The sequence below is a fragment of the Cardiocondyla obscurior genome, linkage group LG02 (assembly GCF_019399895.1).
Source record: "Cardiocondyla obscurior isolate alpha-2009 linkage group LG02, Cobs3.1, whole genome shotgun sequence".
Taxonomy (NCBI): Eukaryota; Metazoa; Arthropoda; class Insecta; order Hymenoptera; family Formicidae; genus Cardiocondyla; species Cardiocondyla obscurior.
In genome coordinates, this window is record NC_091865.1 from 11235080 (window position 1) to 11254386 (window position 19307).

At 37.4% G+C, this 19307-nt stretch overlaps 2 protein-coding genes across 8 annotated transcripts in view; one reads left to right on the plus strand and one right to left on the minus strand.

Moving 5' to 3' along the window:
* The window catches only part of Fas3 (fasciclin 3), a 249530-nt gene that overhangs the window by 223143 nt on the left and 7080 nt on the right, over nucleotides 1–19307 (plus strand). For 2 of the 6 annotated variants that reach the window (XM_070667490.1, XM_070667520.1), the window contains exons 2-8: nucleotides 4487–4807; nucleotides 5362–5496; nucleotides 5850–6035; nucleotides 6371–6558; nucleotides 8721–8862; nucleotides 9665–9715; nucleotides 10380–10493. In XM_070667490.1, coding sequence (XP_070523591.1) covers nucleotides 4487–4807; nucleotides 5362–5496; nucleotides 5850–6035; nucleotides 6371–6558; nucleotides 8721–8862; nucleotides 9665–9715; nucleotides 10380–10493 — 1137 coding nt within the window. Of the gene's footprint in view, nucleotides 1–4486; nucleotides 4808–5361; nucleotides 5497–5849; nucleotides 6036–6370; nucleotides 6559–8720; nucleotides 8863–9664; nucleotides 9716–10379; nucleotides 10494–14451; nucleotides 18882–19307 lie in introns of those variants that run through there. The other 4 variants (XM_070667501.1, XM_070667533.1, XM_070667510.1 and 1 more) reach the window with 3 other exon arrangements.
* The window catches only part of LOC139108812 (ATP-dependent DNA helicase Q5), an 84287-nt gene that overhangs the window by 8989 nt on the left and 55991 nt on the right, over nucleotides 1–19307 (minus strand). The gene's annotated exons all lie outside the window — the stretch shown is intronic.

Here is a 19307-nt window from a genome sequence, read left to right on the forward strand (position 1 = left end):
TGCCGCGATATATCGCTAGTTTACCACCAATCATATTCACGCGTTATACGATCGTTGTTTTTTTTTTTTTTTTTTTTTTTTTTTGTGCTATAGTATTCTGATGAGCGTATCCAATAACGTGGAAACAGGCTTACAAGCAATACAGTGCTTTTGTCGGAGTGGCGGCGGCGGCGGCAGCCGCAACGAATATCAAGTTAACTCGGTCGAACTCGGTGGTTTCCGAAAAATGCTATCGACAAGAGATGCGGAACGTCATGAAATTGACGTACTGCGAGCTGCAAATACGCGATATACGCTGCGCCGCGCGCTTTTGCTTCTTTCAAAAGTCAATCGATCAGTTAACCGTTTAACAATTGCTTTCGCCATACCATACGTATGTGAAAGACCATTTCCCGGTGTTTATTTCAACGAATAAATGGCGTTACATGTTCGATTTAGAAGTGTCGCGCCAAGAATATCGTAGAAAATATTCTTAGAGCGTCCCGGTCGTTTTCGTGAATCTTTAATCGGTCAATGATCCAACGATCTAATCGGATCTTGCTTTTTCAAGTTTAATCTTCGGCGCTTGAATGTAATTGCGAGGGAAAATCAAGTTTTGCTCGCTCTCTACGCGCGAGCGACTTCGTGTATGACGTATCACGGCGACCGAGCATATTTCGTGGCGGCCGTCGAGCAAAATTAGCAACGTTAGGGAATAGCGGCATCCTAATACGAGAAGTGCCAGCCGGGATTACTTCCTCTCGCTGCATCGTGAAACCACCGCCGCAATCTCACCGCAATCTCACCGCACCGGACCGCGTCATTCTAAAGATGCGTGGGTACACCACCGGAGACATTTTAAAGATCGCTAATCCTACTTGGAAGTAGAGCAAAAAAATGCACCCCACGCCAGTCACTTAAAAGCAGGTAAAGTGAAAAAGAATATCGAGCGCGTACTTTAGCTGATATATATACTTATATATTTTTTTTTCTTAGATGTAAATTGAAGCGAAGATGCAGCGCTAATGGGTTATAAAGCTATAAAAAAATTAAATAAGAAAATACGAAATAGTAAAATTAAACAGTGATTTATATTGCACTTAATTAAGTTTAAAATCCATGCGCTACAACAATAAGTACCAAACGGACGATAAAGACAAATCCGCCAACTCGTTCGTTGGCACAGTGTCCATAAATTAATGCCCGCTCTATTCTTTTTCCTTTCCTCTCGCTATTCTTCTTTTATTCTGTTCCGAGCTCGCATCTTTACACTTTCTCCCCGCGAGCGGAAAAGGACGCGCGCGCGGGGCCGGTGGCGAAAGGGGAGCGCAAGCCGAGAAAATTGGAAATCGTTGCGAAATTGCGCCGGCAGGTTGCATGCCGGGTAGCCGAGATTATCTTCTCCGCGTTATCACTGCACGATGGAAAGGGGGGAGGGGGAGGAAGACTGCGCGCGGTCGGAAGACCGGGAGAGTCAATAACGGCGAGCGAACATAAAATACCGAGGTGCGGAATGTGCGCGAAACGGATACATGCGCCGTTACGTGTTGTATCATACCATTCCGAGATGTGGTACATATGAGGAATGTACGTACGCGCCGAGGAGCGGCAAGTCCGCTTGTAGGCGATCCGCGAGAAACCGGCGCATATCTCGCCCCCGAGCGAATATCAACTTCGCCGAATGGATCGTTAACGCAAATGCGAGACCCGCGCTGGCGAATTGGTGCCTCCACGTCGTTGCGATTAGTTCAAAATTTATCTGGCCCGCGCGATGTATTGTACATATAAATGCGATCGAATAGAGGGAGGCCGAGATAAAACGATGCTTTTAACGCGCCCGTGCGTGCATCAATTTCATAATTGCACCGACGCGTAGCGCGACGTCTACAAATCACTGCATCTGTTGCTGTGGCTTACGGGGGAGGGCGGGGGATGATGCGTGTTCCTCGGTGCGAGCGAGCTGTGGCGGCGGCGACGAACGGTCGTATTCTCCGGGCAAATCCCGGGTATACGGGCAAATTAGATCGTGACGTCGGCTATGTAACAAATTGATGAGCGGAAAATCAAATGAGATTTATGGTCTTGCGATCGCCTGGCAGACCGACGTGGCGCGCCACATTTGCAATTGGCGCAGAAAGCACAGTAATTTTCATGTAAAATCACTATCAGCAGCTTGGAAAGAATAGAGAATAAAAATTCCGCGAACGAACACGACGTGGGGGAGTTCGCAACAAAAAAGGAAATTGTCCGATAATTAGTTCTCTATTAAGACATATTATTAAGCTCTAAGTGGTAATCAAGCGCGAACAAAGCGATGCGAGAGATTGTTCATAAAATGAGTAAAAATATAAATTAATCTAGATACGAAAATTACAACGGGTCCGCAAGAGATAAAATTTTCAAGTCATTATAAAATGTTAAAAGTGAATAAAGTTTAAAGCGTCTGTGTGAAGTTTAATTATAAAATATAAGAGTAAATAATGCAAAATAATATGTTGCACAATTTTATTTTCGCACTTGTAAAATTTTAATTTTAATAAATGTGTTGAAAACGAGTTAATAAGATAAAATTGATAAAATGCAATAAATTAAATAAAATGGATTATTTAGCATATACACGTGAAATAAAGAATAAAATTTAAATGGTATCGTACGATAAACAAGTAATTTGCAAATAACAAAACGAAAGTAGTGTCTGCACACCTAGATCTAAAAAAAAAAAATTAAAAAAAAAAAGAAAAAAAGAACAGTAAAAACATCGCCAATACCAGGTAACACCGCTTTTTCGGAAGTGCTTTTAACGCATTTAAAGTCCATATTGTGCTATAAAATCGTGCAACAATTCTAACGAACCCATTGAAACTGGCCACGAATGGGAACATCGGTGCGCGTACACAGAAAATGCATCTAAACGGGAAAATATACCTTTGTGCGAATAAAAAGAAAGGAAAAAAAAATATATGGGAGACTCGCGTTTATCGCATAACTATAACAAACCCAAGAAATCGAGAGGCATTAATCAAAATAGGTCTCGATGCTTAAATAATAGAATGTGAAAAGATGACGTTCTTTATAAGAAACTAAGGTTCGAAACGGGTGATCGACGAGCATCGAAACAAATTAAATACACCGCGATTCATTTACTTCGACCGCGGGGAAGACTTATTTGTCAAGATCGCTAAATTTCGAATTACTTGTCTCCCGGGGCTATACCGGCGATCGACCGGGAAGCCGGGATGAAATATGATAGTCGTTGCCCGTGCCACGCCCAGTTTATCATATTTCTTCAAGTGCATTATCATAATAGCATCGTGCATGGGATCGGTCGGTCGGCGCGCGGCGTGTCGTCGTTCCGCCGATGACATGCCACGTCCGAAACTCGCAGGGAGATCGATGCGACCAGCACATTGCGTCGCTTCATATCGCGCGGCGCCTCTTCGGCAGGAAACTTAAAGGCAGCCGTCTATATTCAACCCTTTCTCCGGCGAGTGCTCTCGAGGCGCGCGTATTTTTTTTTTTTTTGTCGTGGCGGTTCATGGGATGTACTTAAGTATCGGCTAAAATACACATTATCTCAATAACGCATATTATCGGGCTCGAATGGCAGCGATAATCGTCACATTTGAATGGCGTTTGTGCCTGTCTTATGCAGCGAGGTAGCTTTTAAAAAAAAATTGTTTTTCCTCCCATGCGAAATATTAAATGAAACGAATTAACATAATGAAAATGTTATTTACACGGAAAACTAATGAAAAAAAGCTGTATATTTCCTACCCAGAGATACAAAGTGATATGAGAGACGTTTGATATGTAGAGAGAAATGATAAAACATAACCCTTTTCTTTCTTTCTTTCTTTCTTTCTTTTTTTGTTTGTTTTTTTTTCTTTGCTTTTTCATTGTCTGCCGAGTCAACGTCAAACTGGTTAAGACGATTATAAATTTAAATATAATTTTTTATTTTTCGCGTAATTACAGAATACTGTTTGCCCTCTTTTTTTAGTACAGGGAGTTATCTGACACAGTTATCTTGCATATTATGTAAAGTATACGGTATGAATACTAAGATTATGCTACAACTTCGACTATAATATTATGTCACGTTATGAAACCTCAACAATACGTATGCGCATACTAATAATATCAACGTTTAAGGATTTTCTTGCATAATTGAAATCTTATAAAATGCATTTATTGTTCTCATTACTTAATAACAATAACTTTCACGAAAGCACGAGAAATATTAAAGCTCAAGTTAAAGTTTATTAAAACATTTACGACAGCATCAGATTAGTCACGTAATAATATACATATCTCGTTTAAATAAGATATTTTTTAACCTACTAACGTCTCATTTTCAAGAAAAGTAAATAAGAATAACTTATTGCGAGTTTTTTCATCGTTGTATTAATCTAGCACTTTGTTTTTATATCTATCTCGCAAGAAAGAAAATGGCAATTTGGCGTGATTATTGAACGACATTAAAAATCTATTCTCTGTTTGTTTTCAGCAAAAACGAGCACGTACATAGACATCGATCCAAAGACAGAAACGGCTGTGCGAGTAGGCGAGAGTTTGCAGATTCTCTGCAGCACCTCGCAGCCGCTTCGTATTTGTCGCGTAGAGATTCCTGGCGAAGGTAGCATCGTGTTAAATGCCAACGAACCGGCAGAAGATGGCATCGAGTATTACGGCACCGGACTAAATAATGGACAGTGCGGCGTTCGTATCGCTAAGGTGAAGGAAAATCACGACGGCATGTTCAAGTGCTCTTTAACGAGCTACAAAGCCCGGCAAGAATCAACTGCTTCTCTCAAGATCATCGTCGCGAGTAAGTTTTTACTTTCTGTCTTGATAAGATTTATCGATTATCAATAAATTGGCCATATTAACACTGCAGAGATAATTTTTTTTTTCTTTTCAATTACTTTGTTATTAAGAAGATAATTTTTGACAAAGAACTTGCGATGAAAAGAGATACGTTAATTAGAGCAAAAGTAAAAAAAAAAAAAATAAGCCAACGCTTGTTTCACCCGCTATATTCGAAAAGTAATTAATCTTCCTTAAGGAAATTGCTTACGAAGACTGAAATAAGCGCCAGAAGCAAAATTACCGTTTAAGATGAACCCGATAAAGATAAATGGCGAAATCCATGAATATCTTAAGAGAATCTGTAGTTATTTTAACGTAAAGAAACATCGCGGTAAAAAAAAAAAATTTACGACAAAATTAAGTAACTGTCTTTGTCTCAGATTCAAATAATGAAACAATGAAATATTTAATGAAATATAATAAATGTCCTCTGCGTGGTTTTTTTTTCTAATTCAATTAAATTTTATCGATATCTATACTGGCGCAATGATCTGAAGAATTTTAATTTTTTAGGACCACCCAACAATCCTGATCTTCGTACGAATCGCGGACACTTTGGCTCAAACCGATATAGAAAGGGCGAAAAACTAGAAGTCAGTTGCAGCGCTCTGTCTGGACGGCCAGCAGCGAATGTGTCTTTGTTTCTCGGTTTGTATATTCATTAAATATTAATATTTAATAATATAGAGCGTACTCGTTCTGGATCTTTTTACGATAATTTATAAAAATTCAGAATATAATTTGGAAGAATTCAGATAATGTAGCTGCCTTCTTTTAACTACTAAGATATTTCAATCATGAGAAAATTTGAAATTTTGATGAGATTGCAGCGGTATTATAAATGTAATCAAATATTACAAAGAATTTATACATTTTTGCGTTAATAATGCTTTTATTAATTTCGCGAAGGATTGATAAATTAATATAAAAATTAAGTGTAAATGCATTATAAGCATTGTAAATAATAAGAAAATTAAATCTTTTCTGTTCCGAACACTTAGATGACGAACCGATTGGCGACGAGAGAAACATCTTTTATGAAACGAATATAGACGACAACTCCTTGGCAATGCAGAACGCTTCGCGCAGTTTAGATTGGACAGATAATGGCAAAACATTAAGATGCGTAGCCAATCATATCGCCCTCGACAGGCCTAAGGAGTCGACTATGCAACTCGAAGTATTGTGTAAGTCTTTTGTAATACAAATTAGCAGTGTTTCTTACTTATTGACAACCTCTTCAAAGATTCTGTTTCATCTTACACTTCGCGTCCTGCTTTGCATTCTAGAATTTTTTTTTCCAATGATAATTTTTAGTAACTAATAGAATTCTTATAATGGAATAATTAATAAAATAATAATACTTGAATTAATTTTTATGTTAACGAATTAGTTGTTTGAATTAAGAGCTCTATTTGTCTCTCTTTCTTTCTTTCTTTTTCTTTATTAATGTTGGACGCATCTTATTTTAATTATTAAATTTATCGTAAATTTTAAAAGAAAACTGTGTTTCTGTTTTTAGATCCTCCTCAACCACATCAAACAACTTTTGAGCGTTTCGGATACGTGATCGGCAGACAGGGAGTCATTAATATTACTATTTATGCGCATCCTAGGCCACGATTCACATGGCGAGTAAACGGCGAAAAAATTGACGAGGGTCGTCCCGACGAGAGTAATCGATTAGAAACTTCAACCGCCGTCGATTTGGTGAGTTTTCTTTACATTTTCATAAAAAATAAAAAGCCTTATCAATTTTCTTATTTTACAAGTAATTATATTAATTTGATTTTTTTGTCGGAGAAAACCCGAGTGGAATTTTCACTCGGATAATATTTAAAACTCTCTAAAAAAAAAAAAAAAAAAAATTAGCCGTGACTATTCATTCTCATATTTCATTGATCGTTTTATTAAAGTAGTCACCGCGGCTCGCAACGCATCGTAACGAGATAGATAGTGCAATTGGCGACTCGATTTAGCGAAATGTTGAACCAGAACACATTGAGGACGTCGGGGCAGTGATTCGTTTAGAGGTTCGAGCTATTCTCCTCGGTGACAGATAAAACGTAGAAATAAAAAAAAAAGAAACGCGCGCGGCCCTAAGAAATAATTGGCGATGAAAGGGAAGAGCAACTCGGATTGGCGAAGGCAAATGAAACAGAAATCCAATATTGCGCTGCGACTTGGCGGCGGGCCTCGATTTACCGTTCGTCCGTCCGGTGCATTCTCTATGCACCTGTGTGACAGCGCGCCCGCGCAGAGTGTAGCGCCGTAATGAAATTCCATTGAATTCAGACACGAGGCGAATCGATCGGGCGGTCGTGCGATCGCGCGGAAGCTCTCGAGCGTCGGAAGCGTTTGTTCGTTCCTGACCTATTGTTTCGTTAGCAAGAGACGGTTTGTTCATCCCGTAGTTAAGGTTTAAATGGATTTGCCGATCTTGCAATTTGCGCTTTTTAATTAGTTCGAAGAGGCGAACGGTAGTAGACGACGACGTTCATGACGCTCCTGAATAAACCGACCTGCGTTCCTGTCGTTCTAAATCCATTTATTAGGAGAAAAAAAAAAAAAAAAAAAAAAAACTTCACTAAAACGTTGCCGAACTTGAACGTTCGAACGGTTTAAACTTAAAACATTCTTCGGATACCATTTAGAATTGAATTTGTTCTACGGAAAATATCTGCTGTTTTACAAAGATGCAAATGGCCGAGAGGAAGGTCGCGAAAAGCTGGCGAAAACTTTCGGAGGAATAGGTCGAGCGCGCGCGATTTCGAGAGGGAGGATCGAAGCGTTAATCGAGCGGCACGCACGTGGTAAATCGGCCGAGTGCATTCAATGATGCAGGACCATTTCCCGAGCAAGAGAGAAAGAGAAAGAGAGAGAGAGAGAGAGATCTCAATGGCGTTCAATGATTTCATCGGGAACTCGTGATTCGGGCTCAAACTTTCGAAGCAAACCAGCACACTTGTGTGAGCGTAACGCTTTAGACAACGACACCGTCTGCCAGAACCAATAAAAGCCGCCACCACTGCCGGAAACCGGTGCTATTCGGCAATCTGGCTTCGGTTCGCTTATGAATGGCTTTCAAATAGGCTTGCGCGGCCTCTCGCAAGTCTGCAAGCAAGTTGCAGCGGATTACTGAACGGCGAGCCGGACCCGGCGCCGCGTCGTGCCGCGCAATCGACGAATACGAATCAGCTTCCATTCTGAAAACGCAATTACTAACGGCGAAAGGCGGACGAGAGGCGAAACCTCGGAAAGATTCGCTTTCGTTTCTATAATAGCACCCGAGAACAATGCTCAACGCGATATCGGAATCCGCCAAATGGATTTTTCCTCGATTAGAAAACTGTTGGGACAAAGTAAAAAGAGTTTTGATAAAAATTGATAGAATTCATTTTTTTGTTTTGTTTTGTTTTTTCTTTTTTATGCGGAATACTTTACTGTCGCGAAAAATAACGAAGATAAAAAATGCAATATAAATTAAATTAATTTAATTTGAAGAAAAATTAATGTCTTTGAAATTAAATTATAAAACTTAGATTGAAAGCGAAAGATTTATCTATTCCTTTCTCTTTATTTTTCTCTCTTTCTCTCTCTTTCTTTTTCTAATAAACGCTATAATTATCAATTTACTCTTTTTCTTATAAATACATGGATTACAAAGATTGCACAAAAACTCGTAGATTAATGGTAAAAGCTTCCGAATAATTTATAGTGGACGTGCCTTTGCGTGCGCGCGCGTAGAGCGACACTTTAAAAGGCTTAATTAAAGGGCGTAATTAATGAGCGATGGAACGTTCAAAATTAAGAGCACGGCAAGACGGGATTGGGATTGATGCACGTCTGTAACACGAAGCAACATTTTACAGGGGAAAGGAGCATGGAGCGTAATTTTGACGATCGACAGCGTTCAAAAGTCCGACACGGAAAAGGAGTACGTGCTGGAGGCGACCAACAGTGAGGGATCGTCTCAATATCATATCGTTCTGTCGACATCTTCAGAACCAGCGGGTAAGTTATACGACAAATCCGATTTACGTAAGTTCTCTTCTATTAAAGACGTCACACTCTGCACTTAGAACTACGAATGTTAAAAATAATCGAAGCGTCATTAACACCGTGTGGTGTTTCTAACAACTCAATCAATTACTAATTAAAAAAAATAATTTTTTGAATATACCTCGATATATTAGATAATTAATTAATCAAAGATTATTTCATGAATTCGAAGACTTAATCGTTTCTAAAAAAAAAATTTTAATCAATTAATCTATAATAAAACTAATTCAAAAGGTTTAAGCGTTAATTTATATTCCTTTTAATTAAAAGTTAACTCTTTTAATTAAATTTATCTGAATTTTTCAGAAACTTGAATTTGTTTCATAGATATAATTATGTAACAATACCCGAATACAATTCTTGCTGAAATTGAACGATAATGCAATATTACATTTTCGGATTTCAATAAGTGATAGCGTACGGATGATAGATAACACGCGAGCAATCAACAGACCACCACACGCTTTTGTTCACACTATTTTTTTTTGTTTTCTCTGCCTGAATCAACCGACGTTCACATTTGGCTGTCCACCGATCATTCACTACCACATCACGATTATAATCATATCACCGCGATCTCGCACGAAAAATCGTGGCTATCGATCGTTACAATCGCCACGAGATATAATCACCCACCCGATCATCACGTACACTCACACGCGCGTCTTTAAAAAAAGAAAAAAAAAAAATTACGTTCCATTTATGTTTATGTGCGTGTCTAACCATATCGATCCTTCACCGCATGCTCACGCAGGACCGCTCAGTAGCCTCTATGGTAAGCTCTCCGAACACATGCACGCACTAGGTAATGTCATTTTTTCAAATTATTATACGTAAGTAGTTTGTGTAGTCACGTAAACGCGCGGCGTTCCGTGCACCGCGGCTCGCCCCCCGTAAAGATCGGGGATGATCGCGCCGAGAAATTAATAACCGCTATTTGGCTAAGGGCGTAATATACGTCGATCACGAGAGAAACACGTTGACATTGATCGAGCGTCGAGTAATTTGCCAATTTCAACCGCGCACGACTGCGAAATAGTCTTGGATTTCGTCAACGTGAATCGGATCGGATCGCACGAAGCGCTGTGTAACATGCGTATATGTCGCACCACGAATGTTATTTATTTATGCGCAGATTGTTTAAGACGTTTTATAACATGCAATCTTATTGATATTTTGTTTGCCGAATTTATGCAATTTTTTTTTCCCCCATGCCTCTAAAAGATATTGGAAAAAATTTATTTAATTTGGAGACTCTAATTTTCATTTTAGCATAAAAATAAAATTTAATTAACAAATACGGTTTTATTAATTTTATTTACTTCTTATATGCAACGCTAATTTTTTTTTGTTTTTATGAAAAATTTTTCTATTAATTATTTTTTTACTCGAAGCTTTAATATAAAATGAAAGGCACAGAAAAAAGAAACCACGTTAACGAACGGTATCTTTTTCTCTACAATTTGCAGGCGTTGATTTGGATGCTGGATCCATCATCGGTATCGTCGTGGGCGTTTTGGTGCTTGTACTCGTTATTTTCCTCGTAATCTTTGCACGCGCGACTGGCCGCTGGTGCTTTGCAGGTGAGTCGATTAGAAATATGTATTTGATAAAAAGATCCCTTTTTGAAAATTATATATGCTATCACTATTTTTTCTTCGTGCTCTCTAACGATTCGGTTGCGCGGAAATGGGCGGGAATATAAACACCGTAAAGCCGGAAATACCGGAAAAATTTGAGTAAGAGATGTCGTTTGCGTAGAACTTGTTGGAGTAAACGCGAGCTCATTAAAGTTATCGGGATTGCATACAGCCAATTATACGAAAGATGAATCAAGAAAGATGAGTAGCAAAGCAGGAAAAGAGAAAAATTCTTTTGATGGTAAATAAAGTGCTTCTTTTCTACTTTTTTGAGTCTTTCCTTCTATTTAATCCACCTGAATAAATTTGCAAGACTTCTGCATATAACACTTGATGTTAACTTAAATATACGTCAATCGTCATATACGTCATATCAATTAGTAAAAAATTAATGTGATCATCGGTGGATCAAAATGTGTGAAAATTTAATTAATAAAATCATAAGTTTGAAAAAGTAGAAATAAAGAAGTATGTAGGTTGAAATTTTAGTTTTATGGCTACAGCTTTAACGTTAGCCTTAATCTATTGATATTTAAAAAAAATTAATCAATGAGCTATAGCATTTATTTGACGAATGTAGCAAACGCGCAGTGAAATTTCTCGTTTGTTTTGCGAACATACGTAATTCACTTGAAAAATATATTTTTGGAGCTTCATGTATGATATCCGTTTGTAGATATAATATAAATAACATAGACAAATGTCTGGATATTTTGAGATGTCTGGAAAAGGTAGAGCATATTGATAACGCTATGAAACGGTAATACCCGTCGATATAAAAATTCGAAATGCGATAGAAATGCGATAGAAATGCGACTTATATATTATTCGTCCTTACTTTCTGGTTGTGATTGTTGATTGTCGCTGTTGTTGTTACTTTCTTATTACATAGTTTATTACTATTGTTTCCGTTTAACGTTGCGTTACGATCGCGTGGATCGCAATGTCTGCAGTATGCGATTAGCCTAAACGCGAGGTAATTATCACAGCGGTAGCAAGTATGCGCGTGTAGTAGAAACGTATATACTGGGTTTAATTAGTACGCTATGAAGCAACTGTACAATGCTGTTTACCGTATACCTTAATATACATATATATACATATATATAATATATGTATATATATTATCTAAGTACATATATACATATATACAAGTATTTTATATCTGAACGTATACAAATGTCTTATGTGTTGTGCCGCTACGCCGATATAGGACAGCATGCGAGTCGGGCCAAGTAAAGAATACGGAGATACGCCAACGATTACCTTGCGATTCCGTACTCTAGGCATGACACTGTCCAGGGGTAAGTCACCTCAGGCAGGGCGAAACTACCTTCGTCTCCCTCCCCCCTCCCCACCCCTCGAAATTCCCTGAAACAATGCTCGTTCTCGTTCATCATCGACCCGTCCACTCGCTCGTCACCTCTTTTTCTCCGCGATCATTTTTATCAGGCTCCACCTACACCCTCTCTCGTTCTTTCGCCCCATCACCTTCAGCGACGCCTTATCGACGACCACGACCCGTCTACTCGTCTGAGTGGTAGACTCTCCCCTTCAAATTTAATACACTTTTCGCTGCTGCTCTCCTCGCGCTCTCATCTCGCAAGTCCCCTGACGTGTTCTCAAATTTTTACGCCGCATCATCATTTTTATTTGGCACGTGTCGATACCGAACCGTTTTATCGATTTATGGCTTATGCGTTTTATATCGCCGATAAATATCCCGTTTTCTCCGATTAATCGATCGCGCTTCTGCCACATTCTCGCTTTCGTTGGCCGAATTTTGGAGGCTGCGCGACGCGCACGATTCTTGCCCGTTTCTTCCCTCCCGCGTTGTTTTATGGCTGTTTTAGCATGGAATCGCAAACTGTATTATCTTACGTGTATTTAGAATTTAGAGAGACTGAAAAAGACACGCGGGAGATACATACGATACTCAGCCAGAGTGACAATTTTTACCAAAATAATTTCATAAAAAATATTTTCGCAACGGAAAACGATTAAACGCCAATCCAGCGCTTGGCAGTTTTTAAATTTTCTCTTTCTTTAACGAGTAATTGCCCGAGTATCTACACTACATTCTTCCCTCGCAATCTCGCGGCCTACCAATGGAAGTATGTATGTGCGATATGCATATGTGTGATTAAGTGTCATTATTCTATTTTCGTTTTAGTTTAGATTTAAGTCATTTTCCATTTTCCCTACTTTCAGTGCAACTAAATTGTTTTCGGTTACTTCCATCATCGACATGGGAACGATGACCATTGACCCCCTACCTGAATCGCATTTTGTTCGCAGTCACGTCATCGAATATCATCTGCATGTCAATTGTATCTGCTAATCAACGAGATTTTATTTAAGCGTATTTTATTGCAACGTGTTTGACAGATTATCTTGTAAATCTTTTATGCGAGTCTTATAGCCTGTTTACACCCACCTGTTTTGTCCAGCATGTTATTTTTGTAATATCGTATCACGCACGTATAACGTTTAATCGCTCACGTTATTGGACTTTTATCAAATTGGCAGTAATAACAAATTACATATTGTTATTGATTTTGACATTTTGCGGATAGTAGGGCTGATAAATCCGGGCCGCAGTGTAAAGCCAATATAAACTTTTATCGGCGGTATCGTCCGAACATCGAGCGGTGCAAATGCCTCCGCTCTGAGACGCCGAACGAGAGCACATAACGTTTTTTTTTTTTTCTTTTTATCGCAACAAGCAACAATGAGCAATCGGCAAAGGCAAGTGTGGTGAAATTGTCCCGAGCAGAAACGACCGTTTCGATACCAATTACCCTCGCGTGCTTTCCGAACACTGGCCCTTCGTCGCCGCGTTTTACCGTCGTTTTATTTACAATCGAAACTACGGTCCCCTTCTTTCATTTAAGTTCTGATCGCACAAGCATGTTTGCTACCTGAGAAACTCCTCGGTATCTATTCCACTTCTTCGAGCGCAAATTATGTCTCCTTGCTGTACTTGCTAGTTAACATCGAGAAAGAAAGGGAGAAAGAGAGAGGCGACAACGTGTTCTCGCTACAATTAGTCGGTACTTATATCTTGCTTGAATCATGAATTATGCTAGTGCAATTGATCATGCCTGTGGATGTTATAACAATACTTTTTGGGTTTTTTTTATTTCTTTTTTCTTTTTTTTTTAACAGTCGTTAATTATATATGTGTAACGCACGAGCGATGTAAACTGAATGTCTCATCTCAGTAGCGATAGATAATTAGATACAGTAATACCTCTTTACGTCGCGCACATGACATTTACACCGTACACCCTCGATACGCTTTGACAGTACGCGTTATGAATAACGCAACGGATGCTACGGTGCCGTAATAACTGCGCTTCATGCAGTTACGACACAAGTTGTTACATTAATCGCCCGATGAATATTAGAGACTTTCGTGCTAAACGTGCATTAAATACTTTATTCCGTGGAGAAGTACGGGCCGCGGGCATATGATAATCTCCGACAATCGAAAATTTGTTAATTTACCTCTCGTTCAGTTCGGACTTTAGAGTATCAGACGTTGACTGATCGGTTTGAAATTTTCATGCGCGAAACCGGTGGACGTTAAAGATATTTTACGACCGAGATATTTTATAACGAGATATCTATTACAACTTGCAGAAATAAAATATTCGCTCATTAATACGAGATATACACAGAAAAGCATCGTGCGACAATTAAACACTCCGGACGTTATCGATTCGTTGATAAAAGGTCGGCGCGAACGGCGATCTCGCGTTTGCAAAGTATTTATTAAAAAAAAAATAAATAAATCAATAAAAAGGGAGAGAAAAAGAAAAAAAATAAGGGGGAAAAAAGGAATGATACTATCCACACGCACATTTGCCTTGACCGATCGTGGCGTTGCTTGTTGCAGCGAGGCGTCGCGGCGATGAGGAGACTGCGGGTGACGTCGGCGCCGGAAGCGAGGCGCACATCACGCCCGGCGACGAGGACGACGAGGAACAGGAGAACCCGCGTATCATCGACGAGAAGGTGCCGCAGGGTGGCCAAGAGAATCCGATACACACGAGCACCGAATACGTGAACGGCCGTACGGACATCAAAGACATCAAGAAGGACGAGAAAACGGACACGCCCGTCTAAGAGAGAGAGAGGGAGAAACAAAAAGAAGAAAAGGGAGAAAAAAAAAGAAAAGAAAAGAAAAAACAGACAAGAGAAGGGACGCATTCTTCTCGCCTCGTTTCCTCCCTCTCTCTTTTACCTTTTCCTTCGGGAAGACCGAGCTGTCGCCTCTTTACCACGTCACACCGGACTTTAGCCCAAGTAACGATCCAAGTTTCCACCCCCCCTTGATAATTTCCGTTTTTACGCGCAACACGCGCGAACACTTTTGTTAGGCGTCGCGATTGAAAATTAATTGTCGTAGAACGAATAGCCGATACGCTAATTAATTTTTATTATTCCCATTCTCACAGCGCAGGACATAAGACAGAATAATTTTAACCCTCTGGTTCTCCACCGTAGCCGCAAGAACCGTGCGCTAAAATAATATGTATAAGGGTACATAAACTAGAGAATTATATGTAAAATTTCTGTAAAACGACACCCCGTTGTGTAATTGACTTGTTTGAATGTGATTTTCTGAAATGCTTTGGGTAATTGTATAACGGTGGGTTTAGAAGAAATTACAAGATTATATTGAAAAAGATTAAAGAAAAATGAAAAGAAAAAGGAGAGAGACTATATTATATGAAATTGAAAGAAATATACATATATATAAGACGTGTATACTATTGTATCGCCGTATTAATAATCGATACATAGAAATGTAAAAGTTTTAAAATGTAAAGGTAATTTGGAGAAGAGAGGGTTAAAAGTAATATGCTCGTCAATGCTAAAAATTATTAATTGTTTTAAGATTATAAAAAAAAAAATCGTTTAAAGTAACATAAAGTCTTTTTTCGACAGACGACCATAAAGACGATCAACTTTGAACTCGAATTACTTTATCGTAAAAATTGTTTTAAGCTCCTTTTCAAGTTTGATATTAACTTTTGTTTCTTAGAAGCTTCTAAAAAGCTACGACGAAGAAAACTACACTAACGCTATTATTTCTCTCGATTGTTACTTACAATCCCGGTGTATTTTCTATTGTCGATATACTTGCCTTTCAACCTATAAACGCCTTTGCAACGTGCGAAAAAGTAACTTTATTAAATGTATCGCGCTTTGCTAACGTTCGAAAGAACGAACGCGGAAATGTCTGTAGCGCGGATCTGCACGCGCGCAGATCAAATTAATTGGGAGCGTGGTTATTGAAATTTCCAATTTGCAAATGAACTCTGAACTTTTAATGTGCGTCGCCTTCTCATTTTCTTTGACGGCAGCTGATTAGGTTTCTTGTATAACCGTAAGTGTTCGCGTCGAGGAAACTTGGTTCTCGATTCGTCGATATATTCGGCTATCATATTTCGAATCTCTTCTCATTAATCGTAAAAATAAAGTTTTTTTATTTCTATTATTATTATTTTTTTTTATCTAAGCATATTAAAATCTCGAACAATGCAAGACATGATTTTGTTGATATATGCGTACACATATAATTTTTTTTTTTTTTTTAATTTTATTTACCGGTATCTGTTAAGATTTCGAGAACTGAGTCGACTATTATTCTAATGTAACCGTATTGATTAGATAATTTTATATAAAGTATTTATTTTTAAAAACTAGACTCTTTTGTAAGACATGAATTTAATGTAAATCTTAATTTCTCCTTTTTTTACGGATCTGTGAGTGTTGAAATATATGAAATGGCACTCGGGAGAGATTTTCGCCGCAATTTGCTCGCCACTGGACGCATGTGATTTTTCATGTTGAACATAGAGATAATTATAAAGTAGCTATGAAAAATTATGCGAAAACGCGACCCGTTTGTAGGTCACGATAGACATCCACATGATAACCGAAATAAATCAAATTGCGCGGCCGAGCGAACTTTTTATAAACAGCATTACACGAGCAATAATACGATACGCACACACACATACACATACATACGTACACTTGTGGTAAACTTGACGTGATATTAAGCACGTACGCATCCACTTATTTGCAAGTATACCGAATTATTTGACAGAATGCTGTATTTTTATTCATATAAGAAAGATATATCGCTTTATTTCTGTCCGATTAACCGTCAGTTGTAAAATCTTTTAAATTTTTTATTGGTTATTTATTATCTAAATCAAGTAGAACTAAATGTAATTTTGTTTAAATAGTAAAATTTAAAATTTAATGAAATTAAAGGATACAATTTTTCTAAAAGTATAAGCCGAAGAAAAATTTTATCTCGCCAGAAATAAAAAATTTTAAAGATTTTGCTTTCAGCTTTTATCTTGAAAATCTGATGTTTAATCTAATAGAGATAAGAAGATCTTTAAAGTATGTTTAAACGACTTAGTCGTGCAAAAGCACGTATAGTATCGTTAAGACGAAAGAATACATTCCTTAAAATATTTTCTTTTTACTAGAAATGTTTTCATAAACGTGAATCTTTGTGGAAGACGTGTATACTGTGATCGTACATCTTTCGGTTCTCTGTGAAACGCGTTTCCGATGTTGATTTCAACAACGGTCAAATGTTGATAAAAATTTTTATCTCGAGCATTTAATCACGATACACACTTTGACCTTAAAGCTTTTTACCGTACGACGTGTAACTTTCATATATGCAACGAAAGCAAAAGGAACGAGCAGACGCGTCAGTAAAATAAATTCCAAAATTTAAGATCAAAGGTGTAATCGTGACATTACTAAACCGGACTATTGTTACGCAATGTTTTTGTACTGTGAAATTTTTACAAATAATGTAAACATTCCCGACACGTTTTACTGTGTACTTTACTTAAATGCATTTTATCGGAGAGAGATCTTTTTAGAATTTATATATATACATAGAGTACAATAAGATCACTGCGCGAATATGCGGAAAGTTGTGTAAGTTCTTAAACAGGAATACGATATTACGTGTTACTTATCCAATTCTAATACGTTTGTATAGATAAAAAGAAAAAGGTTATCTATCAATCTGTTAGAAAAATAAAATGTCGCAAGATATATATATTAAAAAAAAATTTTAATCTAACTTTTGTAATTTAGAACTTTTTATCTTGCCATTTAGTTAAATTTCCTGTTTAAAACTTACGAAACCTCTTTGCATACAGTTACGGTGATTAAACGTTTAACGGCGTTTCGATTACCACGCGATTTTATAAGATATAAATTCCATTTAGAGAGAATCTCATTTATGAAACGAATTATATGTAATAATTATTGCGTTTTATAAAAAGTACCATTTTATATGCGGCGTTTAAATGCGAAGGATGCTTTCGAAACTGACCGTGAATTACGCAACTAACGGTTATAATCGAGCCAATAAGGTTTATATGATACTCTTATGGTATATATGATAAAACAAATTATATCCCTCCATACGTCACTAGACAGTATTATACATCAACCGGCAGTCTCCGTTTGACGCAACTTTTCATTCTACATATTTTCTACAATATATGTACAAGTCTATTTGTAAGAACGACATTTGTGGTTATATAGATAAGTACCGAATTTTTATATAAAGGAAAACGTATCTCTTTTTTTTTTAATAAATTAGTTTTTTTTTTTTTTAATTTTTTTAAACGACACACACAACCTATTTTACTTGTTGGATGGCAAATATAATTAATGCGCTGTATATACAAATTGAACCATATCTAGAAAAATGACATAAGTTTATAAGTACAATTGTGATAATCAAATTTTTTAAACTTGTCATAGTATTAAAAATTTTATGCGAAAAATGTTTTATGGTACAAGTCATCTTTAATGTATTAAATGTATTAGCGAAACATTAAATATATTTTTTTCCATCCAACGATTCATAAGTCGAATGAGACGTTCGTATTTTGTCGAATTATTAAAGGTTTGCATTGAGTTTCTAAACTTCGATGAAAGCTACAATTATGATAGAATTATAATGGCAATTTGAAATAATTTTCGGGATAACGTTGCTAGATTAAGCTTCTAAAATGTAAATAAATTAGAATTTTTTTTCCGATAACGATTTTAATCTCAGTTATACTTTTGTCGCTTTAGTTAATTAAAAATATTATATAAAAATAGATCTTATTCTGATGCAAGTCTAATATCGAAACATTTTATATGTGCATTTATCGGAAGTCTTTTCTGTGGTGCATTATTGACGTTATAATAAAAAAAAATTCTCATTGTTTTCTTCGACAATAAGTGTCGTTTGTACATTTGTACAGATGACTTTTTTTTTTAGCTAATCACCAAATTCAATAGTGCAATTTTAAATAAAATACTCGTACATATTTACACATACATGCACACGCGCAAACACAATACATAACGTAGGTCTCGTCGGCACCGCGTAAAGAAAAAAAGAAAAAAAAATCGAATAAGAACCAAAGGACGGATTCTCTCATGTTCCATTCATCGATCATACATTTTCGAATTCTGCACGTACGTTCCTCCGCTGTTTTTTTTCCCCCTCCGGATGCATTCGTGTTTTCACTTACAAGAAAAGAACCGTGCTGAGACCAACGGGATCATCGAGGTTCTCGTCAGAAATGCGATACAATTATTAAATAGAAACATGATAAAAAAAAAAAAAAGAAAAATAATAAATCGCGATTTTCGTTAAAGAAGAACGTTGGTGAGACTCGTCGGTCGACGGTCAAATCTCTA